The sequence below is a fragment of the Phalacrocorax aristotelis genome, chromosome 9 (genome assembly GCF_949628215.1).
Source record: "Phalacrocorax aristotelis chromosome 9, bGulAri2.1, whole genome shotgun sequence".
Classification (NCBI taxonomy): domain Eukaryota; kingdom Metazoa; phylum Chordata; class Aves; order Suliformes; family Phalacrocoracidae; genus Phalacrocorax; species Phalacrocorax aristotelis.
In genome coordinates, this window is record NC_134284.1 from 3,001,940 (window position 1) to 3,021,233 (window position 19,294).

At 35.3% G+C, this 19,294-nt stretch overlaps 1 protein-coding gene across 1 annotated transcript in view; it reads right to left on the reverse strand.

The window, feature by feature from the left end:
- RYR3 (ryanodine receptor 3) overlaps positions 1 to 19,294 on the reverse strand; it is a 254,437-nt gene that overhangs the window by 159,033 nt on the left and 76,110 nt on the right. The window contains exons 9-13 of the mRNA XM_075103206.1: positions 15,751 to 15,825; positions 14,714 to 14,870; positions 8,472 to 8,645; positions 4,394 to 4,515; positions 1,013 to 1,181 (exon numbers count right to left, since the gene is read on the reverse strand). Coding sequence (XP_074959307.1) covers positions 1,013 to 1,181; positions 4,394 to 4,515; positions 8,472 to 8,645; positions 14,714 to 14,870; positions 15,751 to 15,825 — 697 coding nt within the window. The remainder of the gene's footprint in view (positions 1 to 1,012; positions 1,182 to 4,393; positions 4,516 to 8,471; positions 8,646 to 14,713; positions 14,871 to 15,750; positions 15,826 to 19,294) is intronic.

Sequence of the window (19,294 nt, forward strand, 5' to 3'; positions counted from 1 at the left end):
GGCCTTCTCTGTTCGTAAACAGCAGGTCCAGCGGGGCACCTCCCCTGGTTGGCTCGCTCACCAGCTGCGTCAGGAAGTTATCTCCTACACACTCCAGGAACCTCCGAGACTGCTTTCTCTCTGCTATGTTGTACTTCCAGCAGATATATGGCAAGTTGAAGTCTCCCGAGAGAACTAGGGCTAGAGATTGTGAGACTTCAGCCAACTGCTTGTAGAGTACTTCATCTGACTTCTCATCCTGGCTGGGGGGTCTATAACAGACTCCCACCAGGATGTCTCCCTTATTGGCCTTCCCCCTGATCCTTACCCATAAGCACTCAACCTTATCATTACAGTCATTGAGTTCTAGGCAGTCAAAACACTCTCTAACATACAAGGCTACCCCTCCACCTCTCCTTCCTTGCCTGTCCCTTCTAAAGAGCTTGTAGCCATCCACTGCAGCACTCCAGTTGTGTGAGTCATCCCACCATGTTTCCGCGATGGCGACCACATCATAGTTTTCCTGGTGCACAATGGCTTCCAGCTCCTCCTGTTTATTGCCCATGGTGCGTGCATTGCTGTAAATGCACTTCAGTTGATCTACTGATCTCTTTTCCAACACAGGTATGCCACCCGTAGGCTCATTCCTAGCAAGCCTGGTTTTACCCCCTTCCTCCTTCATATCTAGTTTAAAGCCCTCTCAACAAGGCCAGCTATCTCCTTTATTATTCATAGAGAGAAAAATAAATTCATTGTCACAATATTTCTTTTAGAAATGACATTGGTTGAAAGATGCTCAGAAGTATTAAAACTGAATATTACGAGAGAGAGGTTGTGGCCTGTGACAAGTGTAGAAGTGAAAAATACGTAACTGCAAGTTATCATATGCCATTAGAGTCTCTCTCTTTCAGCTGCAGAACTTTACATTATAAATCATATGCATGCAACCAGATGACAGTGTTTAGGTTTTTCTCAATGTTTGTGAAATGATCCACTTAAAGTTAAAATAGTGTAACAATTCCTCTCTCTGTACCTCTTCTTTGAATAGATTTTGTCTGTTTTTGAGTGACCTAAGCTTGCTTTGCTTATCTTCATGTTCCAGGTCTTCTTCGGGAAGCTGGAAGTAAGTAATTAGGTCTTGTAGAGTCTGAGCCATCTCCTCAACAGGCAGGGCACTGGGTGATAGCATTCTGTTGTTTCCACTACAAAAAACAATAGCAAATAAGACTGGCAGCATTATTCATTTTCCCACTGTAATTTACAGTATTACATAGCAGCCTGTTTTCTGTTGGCGCCTAAATTAAGCCTTGTTATACATATGACATATGTATATGAGGAACAGCTGAGCTGAACTGCAAATCATTCAAACACCTATTGTTTGGTGCCCAGTGCTCAGAGCTTCCTGAAGTGGAATCATGTTTCCGTTTCTGCACTGAGAGAAAGAATAATTTTAAAAACTGAATAAAATGAGCAGAAGAAACAATTTAGTCAGCAAAAAGATGAAACAGAGATGAAAGATGTACCGAAGTTGTTTTTTACAGTAATTTATTTTGTCTAGACACTTTAAATCTATTGATGATATAGGTGTAATGTGCGGATGGACTAAATAGTAGCAGTATAATAGCCAGGTACACCACCCAGCTTCTAGACAAAAAACACAAAAGTAACAGGAAATCCTAACCATTAATTAGGCCTTCTGTATCAAGCCTTTATAGGAGAAGGGTAGGATTTAAAAATAATTTCAAGGAATCTCAGTTGTCAGTAAAATGATGTCTCTTTCCTGTTCAAGCATTCGCTCAATCTTGGGTGACAACCCAATTTTTTAGGGTCTGACTCACTATTATACATAGTATGATCTAGGAGGAGATGATTGCTGGCAGAGGTGGCTCTGTTTTTATATCCTCAGCACAAGAAATACAAAAGAGTAGTGTAGTCCCTCGTGATCCTGAAGAAGTATGTTGCATTCTGTGGAAGGAAGTTCTTAATTATACACTAATTTTTCTTTATTTTTTTCACCTACTAGGCAGTAATACAAGGATGACAACTTGATCATCATAATTAAAACTCCTGCCAAGCACTTCAGTACTATACACACCCTTACCGATTGCACTGTGTATTCTTAGATATTGATCTCAGCAATTATAAATTAGTACGCATTGACACAGAATTGTATTTTACCTTAAAAATCCTAAAATTAAAAAATAAACTTCAGACAAAAACTTATTGTATGGAAGAGCTATAGTGACGGAAACAAGGAACTTTCACTGAACTAAAGATTTTTGTCTTGCTGCTTATTAAAGAGCTGTTAACTCGTAAGTTTAGTAATATAAGATAAACGTCATGAGTAATTTACCTTAAAGAATGAGGGAAGAGGAACAAAAGTAACAAAAGAAATAGCATAATAAAATTATCCTTCAAAATCCCCTATATTTTCAAAGTAACATAGTTAAAGGTATCATTCAAAGAGTCAAATGCAAACACACACGTAAGACAGTTTTCATGACACTTCCCTTCACTATATGAATACTAAAGCCCTCATCAGAACAATCACTTTACAACTATTTCCATTTAAACTTTCAAACTTATTGGTAGCTAAGGTCTGTCAAAATTAAGCTAAACTGACAAGTGACACAAAACATTCTGAACTTGACAAGCTAGATTATATAAAGCAGTAGAATAAACCTTTTTAAGCACAACCTAGACTTCAAGAGGACTGGAAAAATTTAAGCTGAAGCAAGTGCATTAATATGGTGAAAGCAAGTCAAGTTTTGATTCAGAAAATCTGTTTCATAAATAATATTGTTAAAATACAGGCTTGAATCCAGAAAATGAAACTAGGGGTGAAACGTGATAAATACAGTATCTTTTCATGCTCACTTTGTCAATGGTTCATTAAGATTCAACATCTTCTGAGGATGCAAAGGCTCTTCAGTCAGCAACATACAAATTTAGATGAACTGCTTTAAATTATATTAATGTCCAACACATTTGTTCTGCTATTGGCCAAGACGGTATTTTTCCATGAAAAGAAAGGCATTAAGTTGCCACATGTGTGGCAAGGATATTAGGCAACTACTTAGCAAGTACCGCTTTTCATATAACCTTCTTGTTAAATCAAGATTATGACGGAGCAAGTCTGGTGTCATACTAAATTGTTTTATTTCCCTGACTTTCTAGTAGTCTTTGTAGTATTGACTGCATGCTTAGGGTAGAAATAGTGTATATTGCATATAAAACATATATCGCATGTTTCACAATGCCCAGGTATCCAAGGGTTTCGGTGTTTTGATCTATAGAAATAGCCATCATTGTTTCCAGATCAGTTTTTGAGTTCTATTACACAGTTAGTGGAACAGCCCAATGTCCTATAATTCTTACCAAAGCATAATTACTATCTGCTCTGCCCTCTAGCACAGCAAAGGTTTGGAAGATAAATACTATTCAGAAGGCAATTCTACTGATGCTGTTCTGAAGTCTTAGAATCACAACTTGAATTATTCCTTAAAATCAGACATGGACACTGTCTCTCTGCTGAGATGCTGTTATTGACTTTGGATACTCATAAATCCATTCCACTGTAAGTAAATGTTTTGGTTTAAACAGGATATTTAGGAATGGTCACTAACAATTTAGCTGAGAGAGATAAGTTAAGAAGTTGTTCCTTTTAACTTCTCAGATGACAGTCAGCCTTCTGCCCTAATTGTTTTTGCTCCATATAATCTGTTATACTGCATACAGATCAGCAGAGAAAACTGCCTCTCCTCTGATCTTTAACTCTTCCAGATGTGATCAGAGGGGTGACAGAGAAGTAGGACGAAGTAGTATGATGGGTGATTAAAAAGGTACAGGTAAAATGTTGCAGCCCAGACTTTGAAGGCAATAAATTAGTATTCTCCTCCCAGACATGTAGGGATCTATTTTGCACTTCCTTCTATTGTTTATTTGCATGGAGTTGGGGCTGCTATGGTTTCCCATTGTATTTTTGATCTAACAGTATTAGGCATCAATACTCCTTCCAATTAGTTTGACAATTTTGAATAGTTAGCTATAATATTTGGTCTAACAAGAAAAATAAGAACCTTTTTATGAATATTGTGAAGTCCTAACTACTGTCGAATACCTACTAAGGGAGTTACACTACGATCATTTAGCATATTTTCCTCAACCTGGCTTATGATCAAGTTTGCTTCTGGCTTCAAGGTATTAGATTGCATGTAAAGGATCTTAAATAAGCTGTTTTATCTATTTAATGGCATTACTCATCAAAATCACTTAAGTCAGTAAAATATTTTGCTAATAGCTTCTAAATACAAATTCTTGAAAGCAGGAAATAAGGATTCTGTTAGAGAAATTCTTACCATTCAGAATACTTTAAAAAACAAACAAGGACTGTATATAAGAACGTAACAACTACCTTATAAACTGGCTGAATAAGCTTGTAGTATTGCGAATGATTCGAGCAGCCTGGGATTCCTCATGCTGACATCTTTGTAAGGTTAGACCATCATCCATATGGCCTTCTTGGTGTAATATAACCTATTGAAAGTCAGTAATTATCACAATAATTACTTAAAAAACTGTTGTGCTTTTAAATATTTTTAAACTTACTTCAATATTGTACTGAAAACAGTAATTGCATATATACTCTACTATTACTTTTTAATCACTTTATCTGAACACCTGTTTATTACAAATTTATCAGTCTCACATAAAAGTTATTCAGAGAAGACATTTTAATGTACCTTTATTCTCCTGCAATTCATTAAACATATATGCTTATCAAATATTTTCCTACTGAAACAAAAAATGTCATTCTTTCTGTATTCGCACTGTCAGGGCAAGACGATCTTCACTATCTTAAGCATTATTTACTAAAGGATTCACACATGAAAAGGCTACTGACAAGAAAATCAAGCTGGAATGACAACATCATAAAAAATTACAATGCAACTAAAGGAGCAATGACATTTATGAGTAACTTCTGACTCATTTAGCTATTGTCTACACATATATTGGATTCTTATCAGAACCAGACGTGAACATCATTATGAACTTCAAGCAGTAACAGAGATCCTTTGGTGGGTTTCTAATTTTTCCATTTAAATAAATGCCCAATTTCACAAAAAGCCAGCATAATTTTTAGGTATCACAAAAACAAGTCTTGATGATTTTGAGTAATTAAAATCTTGCAGCACTTCTGTAGGAATTAAATGTGAGTTACCCTGCTTCTTTGCCCAAGATGCAACCCATTGAGTTCTCTGCTGAAAAATGTATTTCTTCAGCTCTGAGACTGTGAAAATTTGCTGCCCAACTTCCCAGTTAGCTGAGTAGCTCTGAAGGCACTGAATAGGCAACAAAGAAACCAATAATGTTATACAAGTGGTGCTGCCACAACTGTCAAGGTTGTTTAGCGACAGCTCTTTGTACGTACTTGGTACAGGTATACCAAATCATTGGAAAGTCATGTTTTTCTATACTTGGCAGGATCCAGAGCACACATGTGCTCTGTTCCTTCCTACCCGCTGAGGAAGAGCTTTAAGAAGAGGCAAACATCGCCTTATGAGTTTATCTGGATCTCAGAATCCATGGAAATGTGATGGAGAAAACTAGGAAGACATTTTTGCATGAGTATATTTACAAAATTATCTTAAAGGAGACTAGTTTACATATTGGTCATCTTTCCTCATTGTTCAAGTACTACTTTATATACAATCACACAGTGGGTGACTTTGTGAGCTGAAATATCGCTGTTTCCATAAAGGAGGGTTCTGGAGTCTCTTAACTGAACAATAACTAAAGAACTGTTCTTCCCATCACAAAACTTGTAAGGAAGTATTTGACAATCAAATAATGTTTCCCCAGGCCATTGCATGTAGCTCTAGATTTCGGAGCTACAGAATGGTAGAGGAATGAAAACATTTGACAGGTAGGATATTAAAGCTGCCATGCCTTGCAAAGTAATTGCACCTTCACCACTGTGTAGCAGAGATGCACTTTTTTCTCTAAGAAAGATCAAGGAAGAGAGAAGTCTTTTCGAAGGACCTAATCTTCCCTATTTCTCTGAAACAAACAAACAACAACAACAACAATCAAACAAACAACCCACCAAAATCTCAAATAAATTATCCAGAAACACCACAACTTCAGGAAAGTGCTATTTAGAACCCCAGTAAGTAGATCATGGCCAGAAGCATCCAGTACTGCTTACTCCAATTCGTCAGATACAGCACTTCCCTGCATATAAAGGGGCACTTGGCACTGCCCTGCTTGTTGAGGTACAGCAGGGCATTGGTATTGACCAACACCCCGAGCAATGGTCTCCAGGATGTGAATCCAAAATCTGTAGCATATGTTTCTCTGTTCTCCAAGCTCTAGCATTCTAGAGCTCTGCAGGCGTTCATAGCTTGCACAGAAGCAAGCTCTCAAACTGAAAAGATAGGCATCCATCACTCATGCTGGATGGTATAGGAATGTTGAACAGAGTATTGATGTGAACTTCACCACTACCTGACACAGTCTTGAACCCTTGGTTACCAAGATTTCAAAGAGAGAGAGAGAGAAACAACAGATCAAAATTCTGGCAGAAATCATGCAACAGAAGTCTCATAAATGGTGCCAGAATTTCTTACATATTTGTGTCTTCTAAAGACAGCATCATAACTAGGTAGATGAAACCACACCAAAGCCAAACAACAGAAACTTTTACTTGGCGTTTTGAGTATTTTGTAACAGAACTAATCCCATAGTTGTTTTCTCTTCTCTGTAGATTTGCAGCAGCTGTCAGTGACAATAGCTAAGTTGTGTGGAAAAAAAACCCACCCTTTGCCTCTTGCAAAAATAAGGTATTTCTCCATCATCTTAAGGCTACTGAGGCATGTTACAAACAGTGTGGGTCAGGTTGAGAAGGATTACAGTAACTGAAAGTGAAAATCTGACAAAATGGTGGTGGAGGATGCATATAAAACTGTGACTTCACTTCTACTGAAGAAAAATAAATTTGATATGAAATTTGAAGGGATATATATATCTAAACTTGCTTACAAAAATATAGTCTAGTACCATATTTTGCAGAGAATGAAAAACTCTTTCCTGCCTCCATAGGAATATCAATTACAGGAAGCAAGAAGGTTTGGGTTTTCTTCTGTTTGAAGGGACTTAATAGGAGAGAATTTTCCAGGTGAGAGGTCAACAGAAGATTTGGAGTCTTTGAACATGAACGAGACAGTTTGAAAGGAGAATAAAGGTGACAGGCAATTATGAAGGTTTAGTCCCTTGGTGCTGAGCAGAAAACTGCGGAAAAAATACTAAACTTTACAGGAAGCTATTGCAAAATTCTTCACTGAATACAGAGGAAGAATCTACATGTTACCTTTTCAAGAAGTAAAATTGGACCCTCTCAGGATACAGAATCCCATAGCCAATACTGGCATGGGAAAGGGAAGAGGCCATCATTGTGTGATCAAATCTCTTATCAAGAAAATACTGAATGAATGGCATACAAAGAAGAATTTCTCTTATCAGCCAGGTTGCTGAGAAGAAGAGGAGGAGTTGGGCACTCACTGCCTGTTTATGACCATGTGTGCTGCATAAATAAATGAGATTGTGCCAAGGGTGTGCTGAGGACCTAATTTTTTGTATTACAGTGCTTGCGTATGGGTATTCTCTTGTGAATGTACATGCATACAAATAATTAAAGAAGAATTCAAACTGTGTTCGGTAATCACCTTTTTTTTTTTCTTTCTCATGTTCTAATGGTAGATTCAAGTTGTAAAAATCTATCAATACAGAATCAAAGGATCATTTGGTAATGGTGCACTTATGCAAAGCTGGTGCTAAACCCTGTAATTCTGAATGAAATATAAACAAAATTTGAAGAGATAACAGATCATACGCCCCTAATTAAGAATATACTCATTCCTTAAAATCAAAAGGCTGAGAGAACGAGCTTCTTGATGCCACATCACAATTACATCTAACATTTTGACAGGAAATTGTTCATTAATATCTCTTAGGAAACTTGAGGAATTTCTAGGGCCGTTTATTAAGTAACAAATATAATTACCATTTCATACAATATACTCAATTAACAAATTCTAAAGCACCAGTGAATGTAAGATGACTTACATTTTACACCCTTAAACAGTTACATGTAGATTTCAAAAAAAGTTATTTGACCATCCAAATCAGGAATTTCCATATTTTACTGGTGTCAAAAATAAGAATTGAGCCTAAATTAATAATTTCTTCTGACAAGAAAGATAACTAAATAAATTTCTTAGTGGCAAAGTCTTTCTTCAGTTACATAGTTATGTTAATATCCGCTGTTGTTTTCAGTTTTAGAACAAAACATTCCCACCATTTTCAATAAAACAGAAAAAAAATATTAACTCACAATTACCACACTGGTAGAATGGCAAAAAACAGGACAGATCAAAATCGTTATGCCACTAACATTCATTTTACAAGTACTTAGGAAAATCCTCAAACATTACCTTTCTTTTCAAGGGACCTAATCGTGCTGATTTAGCGTCTTGTGCTTTGTAAGTCAACCATAAGGCACTGGCCACATGTTGGACAAAACAGATTGAATCGCCGTACTTTATTTCTGGGACTCCCATTCCATCAATGTCACGTTTAAGACTAGAATCCTGCTTTTCTTTTAGCTCCTAAGAAAATAAAATAAAAGCTGGTTTTTAATCTCTGTACTGGAACAGAAGAAATCATTGACTTGTACACTGAAACACATTCCAACACGGAACGATTGTGCTACTTATGTTGTTACGCTGCAGCTAAATTTCATTTCACATAATCTGTTTCTATCCAATTAATTAGTCAGATTCTGATTAAAAATAATTTCAAATGTGAAGCATCATTTTCACTGAAGAAAGAAAAATAAAATCCATTACCTTACCATGTAGATATATTAAAAAAAAGTCTTTGAATATTTAACCTAATCTAATAAATCACTGAGTTAAGGATGTAATTAAAGTTTGTTTAGTAGTCTGTAGAACTATATATTCCTAACAGTTTATTTTAGCCTAAATATGAAGAAGCAAAATGAACAGAAACATTTCAAAATTTAGTTAAAATATTTTTATGCTAAAGAATTTTTTGCTTATAAATATATGCAGATAAAAACTTCACTTGGAATAATGCTTCTGTATTGCGACAACCAGCAAAGAAGAAAATATTAATTTTTAAAATTGATACCATTTGGCCTTCACATTTATTTTACATTTGCATTTCTTCAATTTTACATTTATTTTATTTTTCCATTTAACCTCTTTGTAAGAGGAATCGAATTCTTTCAAATCTCTTTTAAAGACATTGCTCAATACGCGGCTGGAACACCTAGTACAATTTCTAAGCCCAACCTATTTCTTAATCCCATTGGTCTTCATTCACAACCAGAGGTTTTGAAGTCTCTGACAGAAAAGCAAGTATCTTTAAAATAAAATAGTTTCCCTTTCAAAATAGAGCTCAGGAATAAGAACAGAATTGTGCAGCAAAGTCTGTACTAGCAAATTACAGATGCATGTGCATGTGTGTGATTAAACAAAAACTCTAAGTAAACAGGGTATTTAGATTATATCATTTTTTTTTTATTTCAAATGCTGATGGACTTAACCTTAAACGTACATAGCTGCTGATTGCTGCTAAGTAGGCAAAATAACGTTAGACATTGATACACAGTTTAAATTATTACATGTGTAAGAGGTTTTCTTATTCCATTCAGTTTACTGAATGTTCAACATTGGTGGAGTAGAGAGTTCTATTTTTACTATGGTAATCTTCTTTCATTTATATAGAATTTAGCTCTCATGTTTCAACAACATTTTTAGTAGAAACAGATAGCATTATAATGCCAAGATGAATTACCATTACAGTATCAAGACTACGGGGAAATCATGTCACATAATATTTATGTGACTACACTATTATGTATAGAATAAAGAGGAACTCTTTCAATACACATTTATGGTGAGGCCATTAAATGAAAAAATACAATAAAATAGCACAAATTCATTAACTGTCAGCAATTAACTGTTTGGCTTTACATAGAACCCTGAAGATGAAAACATTTTTCTCAAATATTACATCTGTGTCAAGAATCAAGTGCCAATGAAAATCTCAGTGAAAGAAATCATAATGTGGTAACAAGTGATCATAAAAGTTACTGTTTTTTAAAAAAATTGAGTGTTACTGATCCTTTTTAATGATACTAAACAAAGAAAACCAAAGATTTTTGGAATTTCAGAAATAAAGCTTTAGAATTATTTGGGGGCCTGAAGGCTGTTCTCACTTTAAGCAATACAGCATAAATTCCTCTTCGTGATGTTTTGCTCTTTCTGCTCTGTCCAGTTTCTCTAGAATTTCCGACAAGTCATTTGACAGCAGTGTGCAAAGACAGGGTGTATTTTCTAACAGCTGAAAAGTATAGTCAGATAAAGATTATCAGGACAGAAGGGGGGGGGGAATCTCTTATCTAGATATTTTTACATATCTTAGCAGCAAAATATCCAAATACTCTCGTTCAAAACCCTGTCTTCGCCACCTATTCTCATTTTAATTCCCTCAGGCCATGAATGAATCAAGTCAAAGAAAACAAATCACATCATGGGTCTGGAAAATGGCAAAGGAAAAACAACAAAAAAAACCCCAATGCAACAAAAAAGAGAAGGAATGAACACAGGAACTAAGGAACTTGAGGGCAAAGCTGTCAAAGATTTTCACAAGATATTTAATATACTAGAAGAAGAGCAAGATTTAGAAAATTAGAGTATTCATAGAATCATAGATTCCTAAGTGACGGAAGGTAAGGAATGGCAGTGTGAACAGCACAAATAAACCCAACTGTCTTTACAATGATTCTTCAGCAGTCATCTTGTAAAAACACAGTAGGGAAAAAACTCTTAATATCTTAAGGGCTTGTTTACATACCGCTGAGAATGGTAAGACAAACTGACTGCTGATCTCTATCTCTAACCTACAAAAGCTAATTAAAATTGTACCTTTTGGTGTTGCACGCTGTTACTGCATTAAAAGTACTGCCATAGGCTACCCCAATTTAACAAAAGAAAAAGATAAAATGTCTACAAATGTAAGAGCAGGGGAGTACTACCTTGAGCTTACCTATCTTGCTAGTGACTTACTGTACTCTGTATTCTTTGCTGTATACATTTCTACACCCCAGTAGGCAAGAAAATAAATTTTTAAAAGTACTTTTAATTTTACCTTCTACTTTCTCCTCCCATATAAAATAAGTAGAAAAAATAGCTTAGTACTGTATTTGAAATGCAGTGCTTACTGGGAAATGATAGTTGTAAATATGAACTTACAAATAAATAATTGAACTTCGAGAGACAATTGTAGGTAAAGGACTCTGTAATACTTATCATCTTATTCCAAAAAAGAATTAAACTTTATGATTACTACTAAACTATTACAACATCCTAATGCCATTTTGAGCCCCTAAGATAGCTACATGCTGGCAGTAATATTAAAATGATATCAAATCCTTCTGCATGAGTCATCTGTGACTTTTGAATGTGTCAGAATGTTATTTACTCAGACCACACCAATAATTTCTTCATTGTCAATTGCATATACTATCATGAAAATAAAATACAAAATCTCAAATTTTAATTCTGGGCTATTAGAATTTTTAAATAATCAGATATTTTAAAATATGCTCTTGTTCTTCACTGTGTTTATTCTCAAAGAAATTTATAAGCACAATCAAGGTTCTGCTCAGCAGAGTGTACTGAGCCAAGTACTGTGCTGGAATGAGAACATCCCATTTCAAAACAGGATTCCATCTGCTGTAGGGAAACTGCTGTGTCTGTGGTCACAAGGCATTACAGAACTGTTGCCTTAAAATATAAAGGCTGACATTTTAAAACCTTGTCAAAAGTAAGCTCCATGTTAAATCCAACAAAAGGCATAATCTGGGGGGTTTTCCATCAATTTCTGATGCTGGTAAGCTTAGTTTGCAGTAATTTGCAGTAAGTAGACATATATCGCATACATTGTTTTCACTGAAATCAGCACCATAATGTTCTTTAGCATATTCTTTCACCTTTTTAAAAGCTCCTTTCTATTCTTATTTATGTAAGGCCATATTAAGGAAAACTCTATTTTGAATTTCATAATTTAAAATATTTGGTTTGATTTCCAGTGCTACCCAACAAAAGAAAACAAACAGTGGAAGTAAATAAATTATTAACGCAATCACAGGTTTTGAAAAGCAAGGAACAGGCAAGACTGCTGAAGTGGTATGCAACAATACTGAGGGTGAGGGCGTGCTTTCTCAACGTGAGGGTCTCTAGAACAACTGTTGGAAAAATAAGGCTTTAAGTCATGTGTTACAGGCTCCTGGGAAGCCTTGGGGATTTGGTATACTCCACATAGCTCTTCCTACTGGCAAAGATAATCTCTTTTTCCCCACAAAACACCCTTTTGTTGGCTTCCAAACTGGAAAGAATACCTCAATGGAGAAATGCTTTATTTCCTTTTGGGTACTCCACAGCAATGCATGTTCTGAGCAATCCGGTCTGAATTCAATGTTGACCCCAGCTGGAGCTGAAGGCTGGACTAGATGACTTCAAGGTCCTTTCTAGTCACAATTATCCTGTGATTCTAAAGGGCAGGAGTGCTGTAAACAGAAGGTAGCCCAGCACCCTATTTTTAAGGAACTGTACACTCCTGGATAGGAAGGTATTAGACAGTTACCTTGAAATTTCCCTTAATTCATTCCATATTAAGGTCCAGGCAAGTGGAAATATTTCTTCACTGAGAAAATGAGCAAGAGAAAACAAAGGCTTATGTGCAGATATTAAGATCATCACACTTGCATATATCTTGTCTAACTTAGTCCTACAGTTCTTTTTCCCCTCAGTCTGTCTGCAGCCAGGACTTGGCTTAGAGAGTCCTTTCCTTCTCACAGTCCAGATCAATCTTTGGGGTTTATTTGCTTCTAAAGCACCACCTTTCTTTTTTTTTCCAGGAAGAGTTATCATTGTTTGTTCCCCTCACCTTTGGAAACACTAATGCCTCTACCCATGGGCCAGTGCAGCTCTCACCTGCCCAGACAAAAAACAACTATTCTTATTCTTGGCACAGGCAAAAACAAATTTATAACCTATTGTGAGATAAAAATATTCTTTTGTATATAGGACAGCACAAATCCTAGGATGATGAGACACTGAACTTGTATTTGAACCATATTATGCATAAACACAGTAAAAGGGATGAATGCATTACACAGTCATTATTGACTTCTGCATAATTACTTACTTCTGTACTTCACCTTAGTCATTTTGGGGGCTGTAACAAATTTCGCTAATGCCTTTGAGGCACACCTCAACAAAATTAGTAAGAAAGTAGGGTATGTTTATTCAGTGCAACAGAAATTGTTTACTTTATGACTATGAATACATAAACATAAAATTTATATACTTAAAATTTATACACTTATATGCATAGATTAAAATATTAAGAAATTGCAGAACAGCTGGTGTCCAATTAGGCAGTGAGTACGTTGTCGGAATTTGAATACAACGTTAAACCAGGAACTGTGGCATTCCTGGCATGGTCACCATCCTTACCAGGGTGCCATGATTTGCCAAAGATGAGAAAAAATTACAGCTGTAATAGCTGTCCCTGCATATCATACCTACAATCTACACTGCATAGGCTTTACCCTGAAGAAAGAACAAAAAAATATTTGGTGAGCACCTATCAATCTAAGGAAATTTCCTGGTAGTTTTTCAATTGTTTTGATTAGTTAAAATAAAAATTCTTGGCATACCATATACAGTCACAATAATAAAATAGACATTTTTATTTTAAACATGCTAAAAAGAAGTATTTGCTTTACTATAATAACAAAAGTCTAGCATCTGTCAAGACCCTTAATGCTAGATTTGATCTAGGACATATCTAACTTCAAAGATTCTTTCTCACCACCCTTCAAGCACCATACAACAGTCAGAATTACATGGAACATTTAACTTCTCATACTTAATAAAAAACTCTATTGTTTGTTATAGTTGTCTACGGCAACTATTTACAAGTAACATCATGAAAGCACGTAACAACTTTTCCTCATCTTTGGTGCAAAAACCTTTCACTTTCTGGAGACCAGTTATTCATTTTGCCTACCTCCATAATCATTCTTCATTCTCTCTCACTTGTACTATTTTTCTCAGCTGGAAACAATGAAAAAGCTAGTAACATGCAATTAGCAGCTCACTAACGAGCACAGTTTGAAAACATATGGTTTAGACTACATTTTTCTTGCAATTCCCCTATCAACACACTGCACAAAGAATAGCAAGTGCAGAATTTTGCCCATCTGAACTAAATTCAGTTGAACCCAATTATGACAGACACAGCTGGAATGAATAACATTCTAATGAGATTCTGTCCAATGAAAATTATTCTATAATGATTAAAGCATTTATATTAAGCCACTGTATCTTGCACTGTACTAGTTTGCAATCTTGTTTTTTTAACCTGTTAACAGTTTGGTTTGCTCTAAAATGTATTCATCATCCCTATTTTTCTTCAACAAAACCTTTGTTACTCTCAAGTTGTTTTTTATTTAAATGCATAATCCCTGTCAATTGCTTCAATTTAGAAATTACAAATAATATATGAAGCCACTGAACCAACTCAGATCTAATAATTGAGTGCCCCACATTTAAGACAAATTTGCATTGCTGTTATTTACCTTTGATGCTCTAAAACAAAAGGCAGTAGATGTTGTGTCCGATTTCTCTCTGTCCAACATTGCAAGACCTTCATCTTCATTCAGAGCCAAGTACCTTCCTGTTGTAATATGTCGGAGACGGAAAGGCTGTCCCCATCTGATGTTACTTCCACTCCAGCTAAACATATAAGGCATGAAAAAATAATTTATGAAATAAGCAAAACTAACATTTCTCTTCTGGATTTTAAAGGATGTTCAGAAAATAGAATGTGCTCTCTATATATTCCTTTTTGCTTTTGATTGCAATATTTGCATTAAAAAAGATGCAAAACTGTAAATACATTTACAAAGGGAACCTTGGAAAGGAGTATGGCTTTAATTTTCTTGTTTCTGTACTCTCTCTCTGTTTTATTAGGGTGTTACATATGGTGTCCATAAAAAGAATCCTACATGTTTCTGAAAAATGCCGAGTTTAAATTAACTACTGCCTAAGCAAAAGAATTAAACCTAAGTGAGGATTCAACATTCCAAAGAACTATCCTACATCTGTGTTAGTTATGAGAGTACTTCAGCTGCAATCACAAACACATCAAGAGTAAAACCAACATACAGTTCAGAAGGCCATCAAAGTTAAAGCATATTTCGCCTTATGGTATGTATTGAAGCTTCACTTGAAGAGAGCGAGAGCCTAAAAAAACCCCCAAAGACACCCATGGGGGATATTACTGTTCTGATTTCCACCAATGCTTCTAAGCTTCCAACTGAAAACAAGGAAAGCATTTTACTTTTGGGCAGAAACAATGTCTCAAGCAGACGTATCTCATAAGCAACACTGCTTTTGATATGGGACACAGACCAAAAGAAAAAAAAGTCTTAAGATATTGACATTCCTTGTATGATTATACCCTGGTGGATTACTTTTTGTTATTGACAATGAACATACTGAAATATATCATATAGCAGGACAAATACATTATTCATGTTCTGCCTCCAGAACTGTAACAATTGAATTGCTGTTAACAAAGTTGCTAACAAAAAAGTTCCAAAAATATCAGTACCTTATTCGAAGGGGTTCTACTCTCCACAGAGATCGTGCTCGAACACCAGCTCCTCCAGTTTCGTAAAGTACTTTCCTACAGAAAAGATTCAGAAGATCATCCTCTCGTGTTTATTTGTGCTACATAGCATTTATAACTTACTCCTCTGTAAACTGTGTGGGAGTAATTTCTTCTCCCCAGCTAAACAGATAGAGTCTAATGAACAGGAGGTTCCTACTCCTCCATGAGAGCCTGGTACACAATCCAAATGCCCAGGTAAGTCAGGCTATTTCCACTAAGCTATTCTTTCTCAGGAGTTGATAAAATACTTTGCCTTCAAAGTGGCTAAGAAACTTCTGCTGAGACTTAATCTGTCATAAAAATAGGTAATTCATACAGTTCCCAAGAGGTTAATCTAAATTACTAATTCTCTTAAACACATATCAACACAACATTAAAATAAGTATACACATTTGCATACATTAATGATTATCTGCATGAATAAGACATCGGAGAATTTGTTTCTAGAATTACTTCTAACGTTCTTACTGAAAGACAAAAAAGGTAGTGATAAAACAATATTTTTTTTATTATAATCCTTATAAAACAGAAGATACGTATTTGTTCTAGCAAACTCAGAGAAATAAAAAACAGGAGATTAAGGGATTCAACCTTTAATATAATCTAGTTTTCTTGAATTACTGGCTGGGGGTTAGGGACATGTTTTAGTGCTGAAGCTAACATTCTACTCAATAATCAAGTACAAACAAATACGAACTCTGATGGATTAGTCCTGTTCACAGGAATACATGTAAGAAAGTTTTCCACCTTTCAGAAATCATTCATGCTTTGTCATCCAAGCACCAGAATTTGTGTAAGCTTTCTCATATATAATGGATATAGGAGATACAATGGCTAAGAGGAAAGGTCTTGATCTGAAACTCAGGATCTCTAGAACCTTTTTTTTTTTTTAAATAATAATTTTAAAAATAATAATAATTGTATTTGTTAACATTCTGCAACAGTAAAAATTTAGGAAATAGTAAGCTTCTAATCAAATACTTGATTTGGTTATAATAATAATTTGGGAAGTTTGATGTTCACCTTACCTATTTTAAAATGTTTTAAGAATCTCATAACTAAGTAATTTCTTTTACACATTTTTAGGCTATTGTCTGCAGCATTACTACTACTGGGAAACTGTATAGGTGTGAAGGCCTCGTTTTCGCAATGTGACTCCCAAGCTGCCCTCCATGCTGTACTACGTAAGGGTTTATTGCACTTCTATTGCATCATTATACTCTAAATTTAATGTTCTGTTACTGGTAGCAAATCCTCAGTGGGTGCTATAACATAATAGAAATCTGTTCACACAGCAAAATAGTACTAGAGGATGATGCTATTACTTTTTGCTATGCCTGCGTCTTCACTTGAAAGAGTGACATGACAACATCCCTGTGTCAACTGTGAGTGTGGTCAGAAACTGGGCCCTCCAGGCACATACCAGTACGAAAATGATATCCTTAATAGTTGTACTGTATATACTGAAGTACATTCCTTCATGATCTGAGCAAGAGAGAAGGGTTCAGACATACAAGCAAAACTATTTTAGACACAAACCAAGCTGATTCACTAGCTTCTTTTCAAAAGTGGAGCAAACTTTCAGAATTTTGTTGGGTTCTTTAATTTTTCTTAAAGCAATATAATCAGACAGCCTTTTTTGTATTTCTAAACTTTTCTGGCAGTGCTTCTTTCAGTTCATATATTTATTTATTGATATCTAAGGGAAAGGTTCGTTGAACCCTTCAGCAAGATTGAGTCACACCTATTCCTAAATGTTTGCATCAATTTCTAATGATAAATTTTGTTCTAGCTTTGTCAGAGGTAAGAACGGTAATTCATATCATTAGTCGCTTTCCCAAATCAAAGAATGGGTGAAGAAGATGAAGAAAACAGTTCCACTCTTCCTTGTTTAATTAAAATAACTGGAACTGACCACCAAACCATAAAGACAGTCAAACTGAAAAATTGAGAATAATCCAGAATGAAAAAATCACTGTATCATAATGTGATTAAGGTATATATATATTAAAAAAAAAAATCTAATTCTAATTTGGTTCTTAGGAAAGGATTTTCTTTATACCTCACAAAAACCAAACAAAATCTAGGAGTATAGTACAGAAAGGTTTTTATTATTTAACAATAAAAAAGAGGTTCTACGTATCTTGAGTTTCAGATCAAGACCTTTCTTATTATCCATTTTACTCCCTATGTTCATGATCTATGAGAAAGCTTATACAAATCCTGGTGCTTGGATGACATGAATGATTACTGAAAGGTGGAAAACTTTCTTACATGTATTCCTGTGAACAGGACTAACCCATCACAGAATGCATGGGAGCTGGGTCTTCTATTGTACTTATGTGTGTGAAAAAACGTGCAGCAAGGGAATTTAAAATCTGCCTTCCTGCTCTGGCAAACTTGACTAAATGGTGCATATGCATACATAATAACGTCACAACCTAGCTGATATACCAGTCTGTTCTGAGTTAAAATACCATTTTGGATGCACAGTTTTAACTGACTTTTCAGATTGCCAAATTATTTTATTTTTTTCAAAAGTTTACATGAAAAAAAGATGTATCTGCTTAGCACCGTTCTTGTGCAACTATGGGACCTGGAACTCAACTTGTGAAATGAAAGTTGTGTTTTTCTTATTTGACCAAGTGTTTTTACAACTTTTCTTTTATTGAGAACACTTAGGATTTTTAATTTATCTGATATTCTGCTTCCTGAGCAACACCAATGCATTCCAGGAAGAATCTATATATTAACATGAAGTATACTGGAGTGTGACGAACCATTTCCATACAGTATCTTTATAAGATGATGGACTTGCAGATCTACACCTGTACATTATCTAGGAGTCACTTTTCAGAACACACATGCGATTTCAAAAATTTTGAAATGATAGTGCAAGATAACAGTAAGAATATATATTCCTCATAGTGAAGGTAGTAGCATGTCTACACATCTTATCTTCTGTAATAATGTTCTTGATACTCTAGAATCAAAATACAAAATGACAACAAAAAACCCCAGCAATCAAGTCATCTTCATCTCCGGACTCTGTGACTATGATAAGAGGTCCCTTCTAACCTGGGCTGTTCTATGATAATATACTAAATAGACAATGATAATATACAATGATAATATACTGAATATACAATAACCGTCTGGAGTTTTTCTTTTCCGTTTTCATCCTAGGTCCTCTTTGTTCCCACTCACCTTACTGATGTTACTTTTGGCAGACTCTAATGACCTCTTCTTAGCTAAACTCAAAACTGAAAATCAATTTCCATTTTCTTTGACCTCCTTCGTTTCTCCTTGGCCCAACTCAACCATTCCTTCACTGAAGGAATAGCATAGATATGTCTCCGTTCACATTTTGTACTTCTTAAACTCCTATACTACTTAAATACTCCAACTCTTTTTCAGCTTTTTCTATATGCAACTCTGTACTAGCATTAGTGACCTGCTCCTACAGTAGCAAAACTGCAAATAA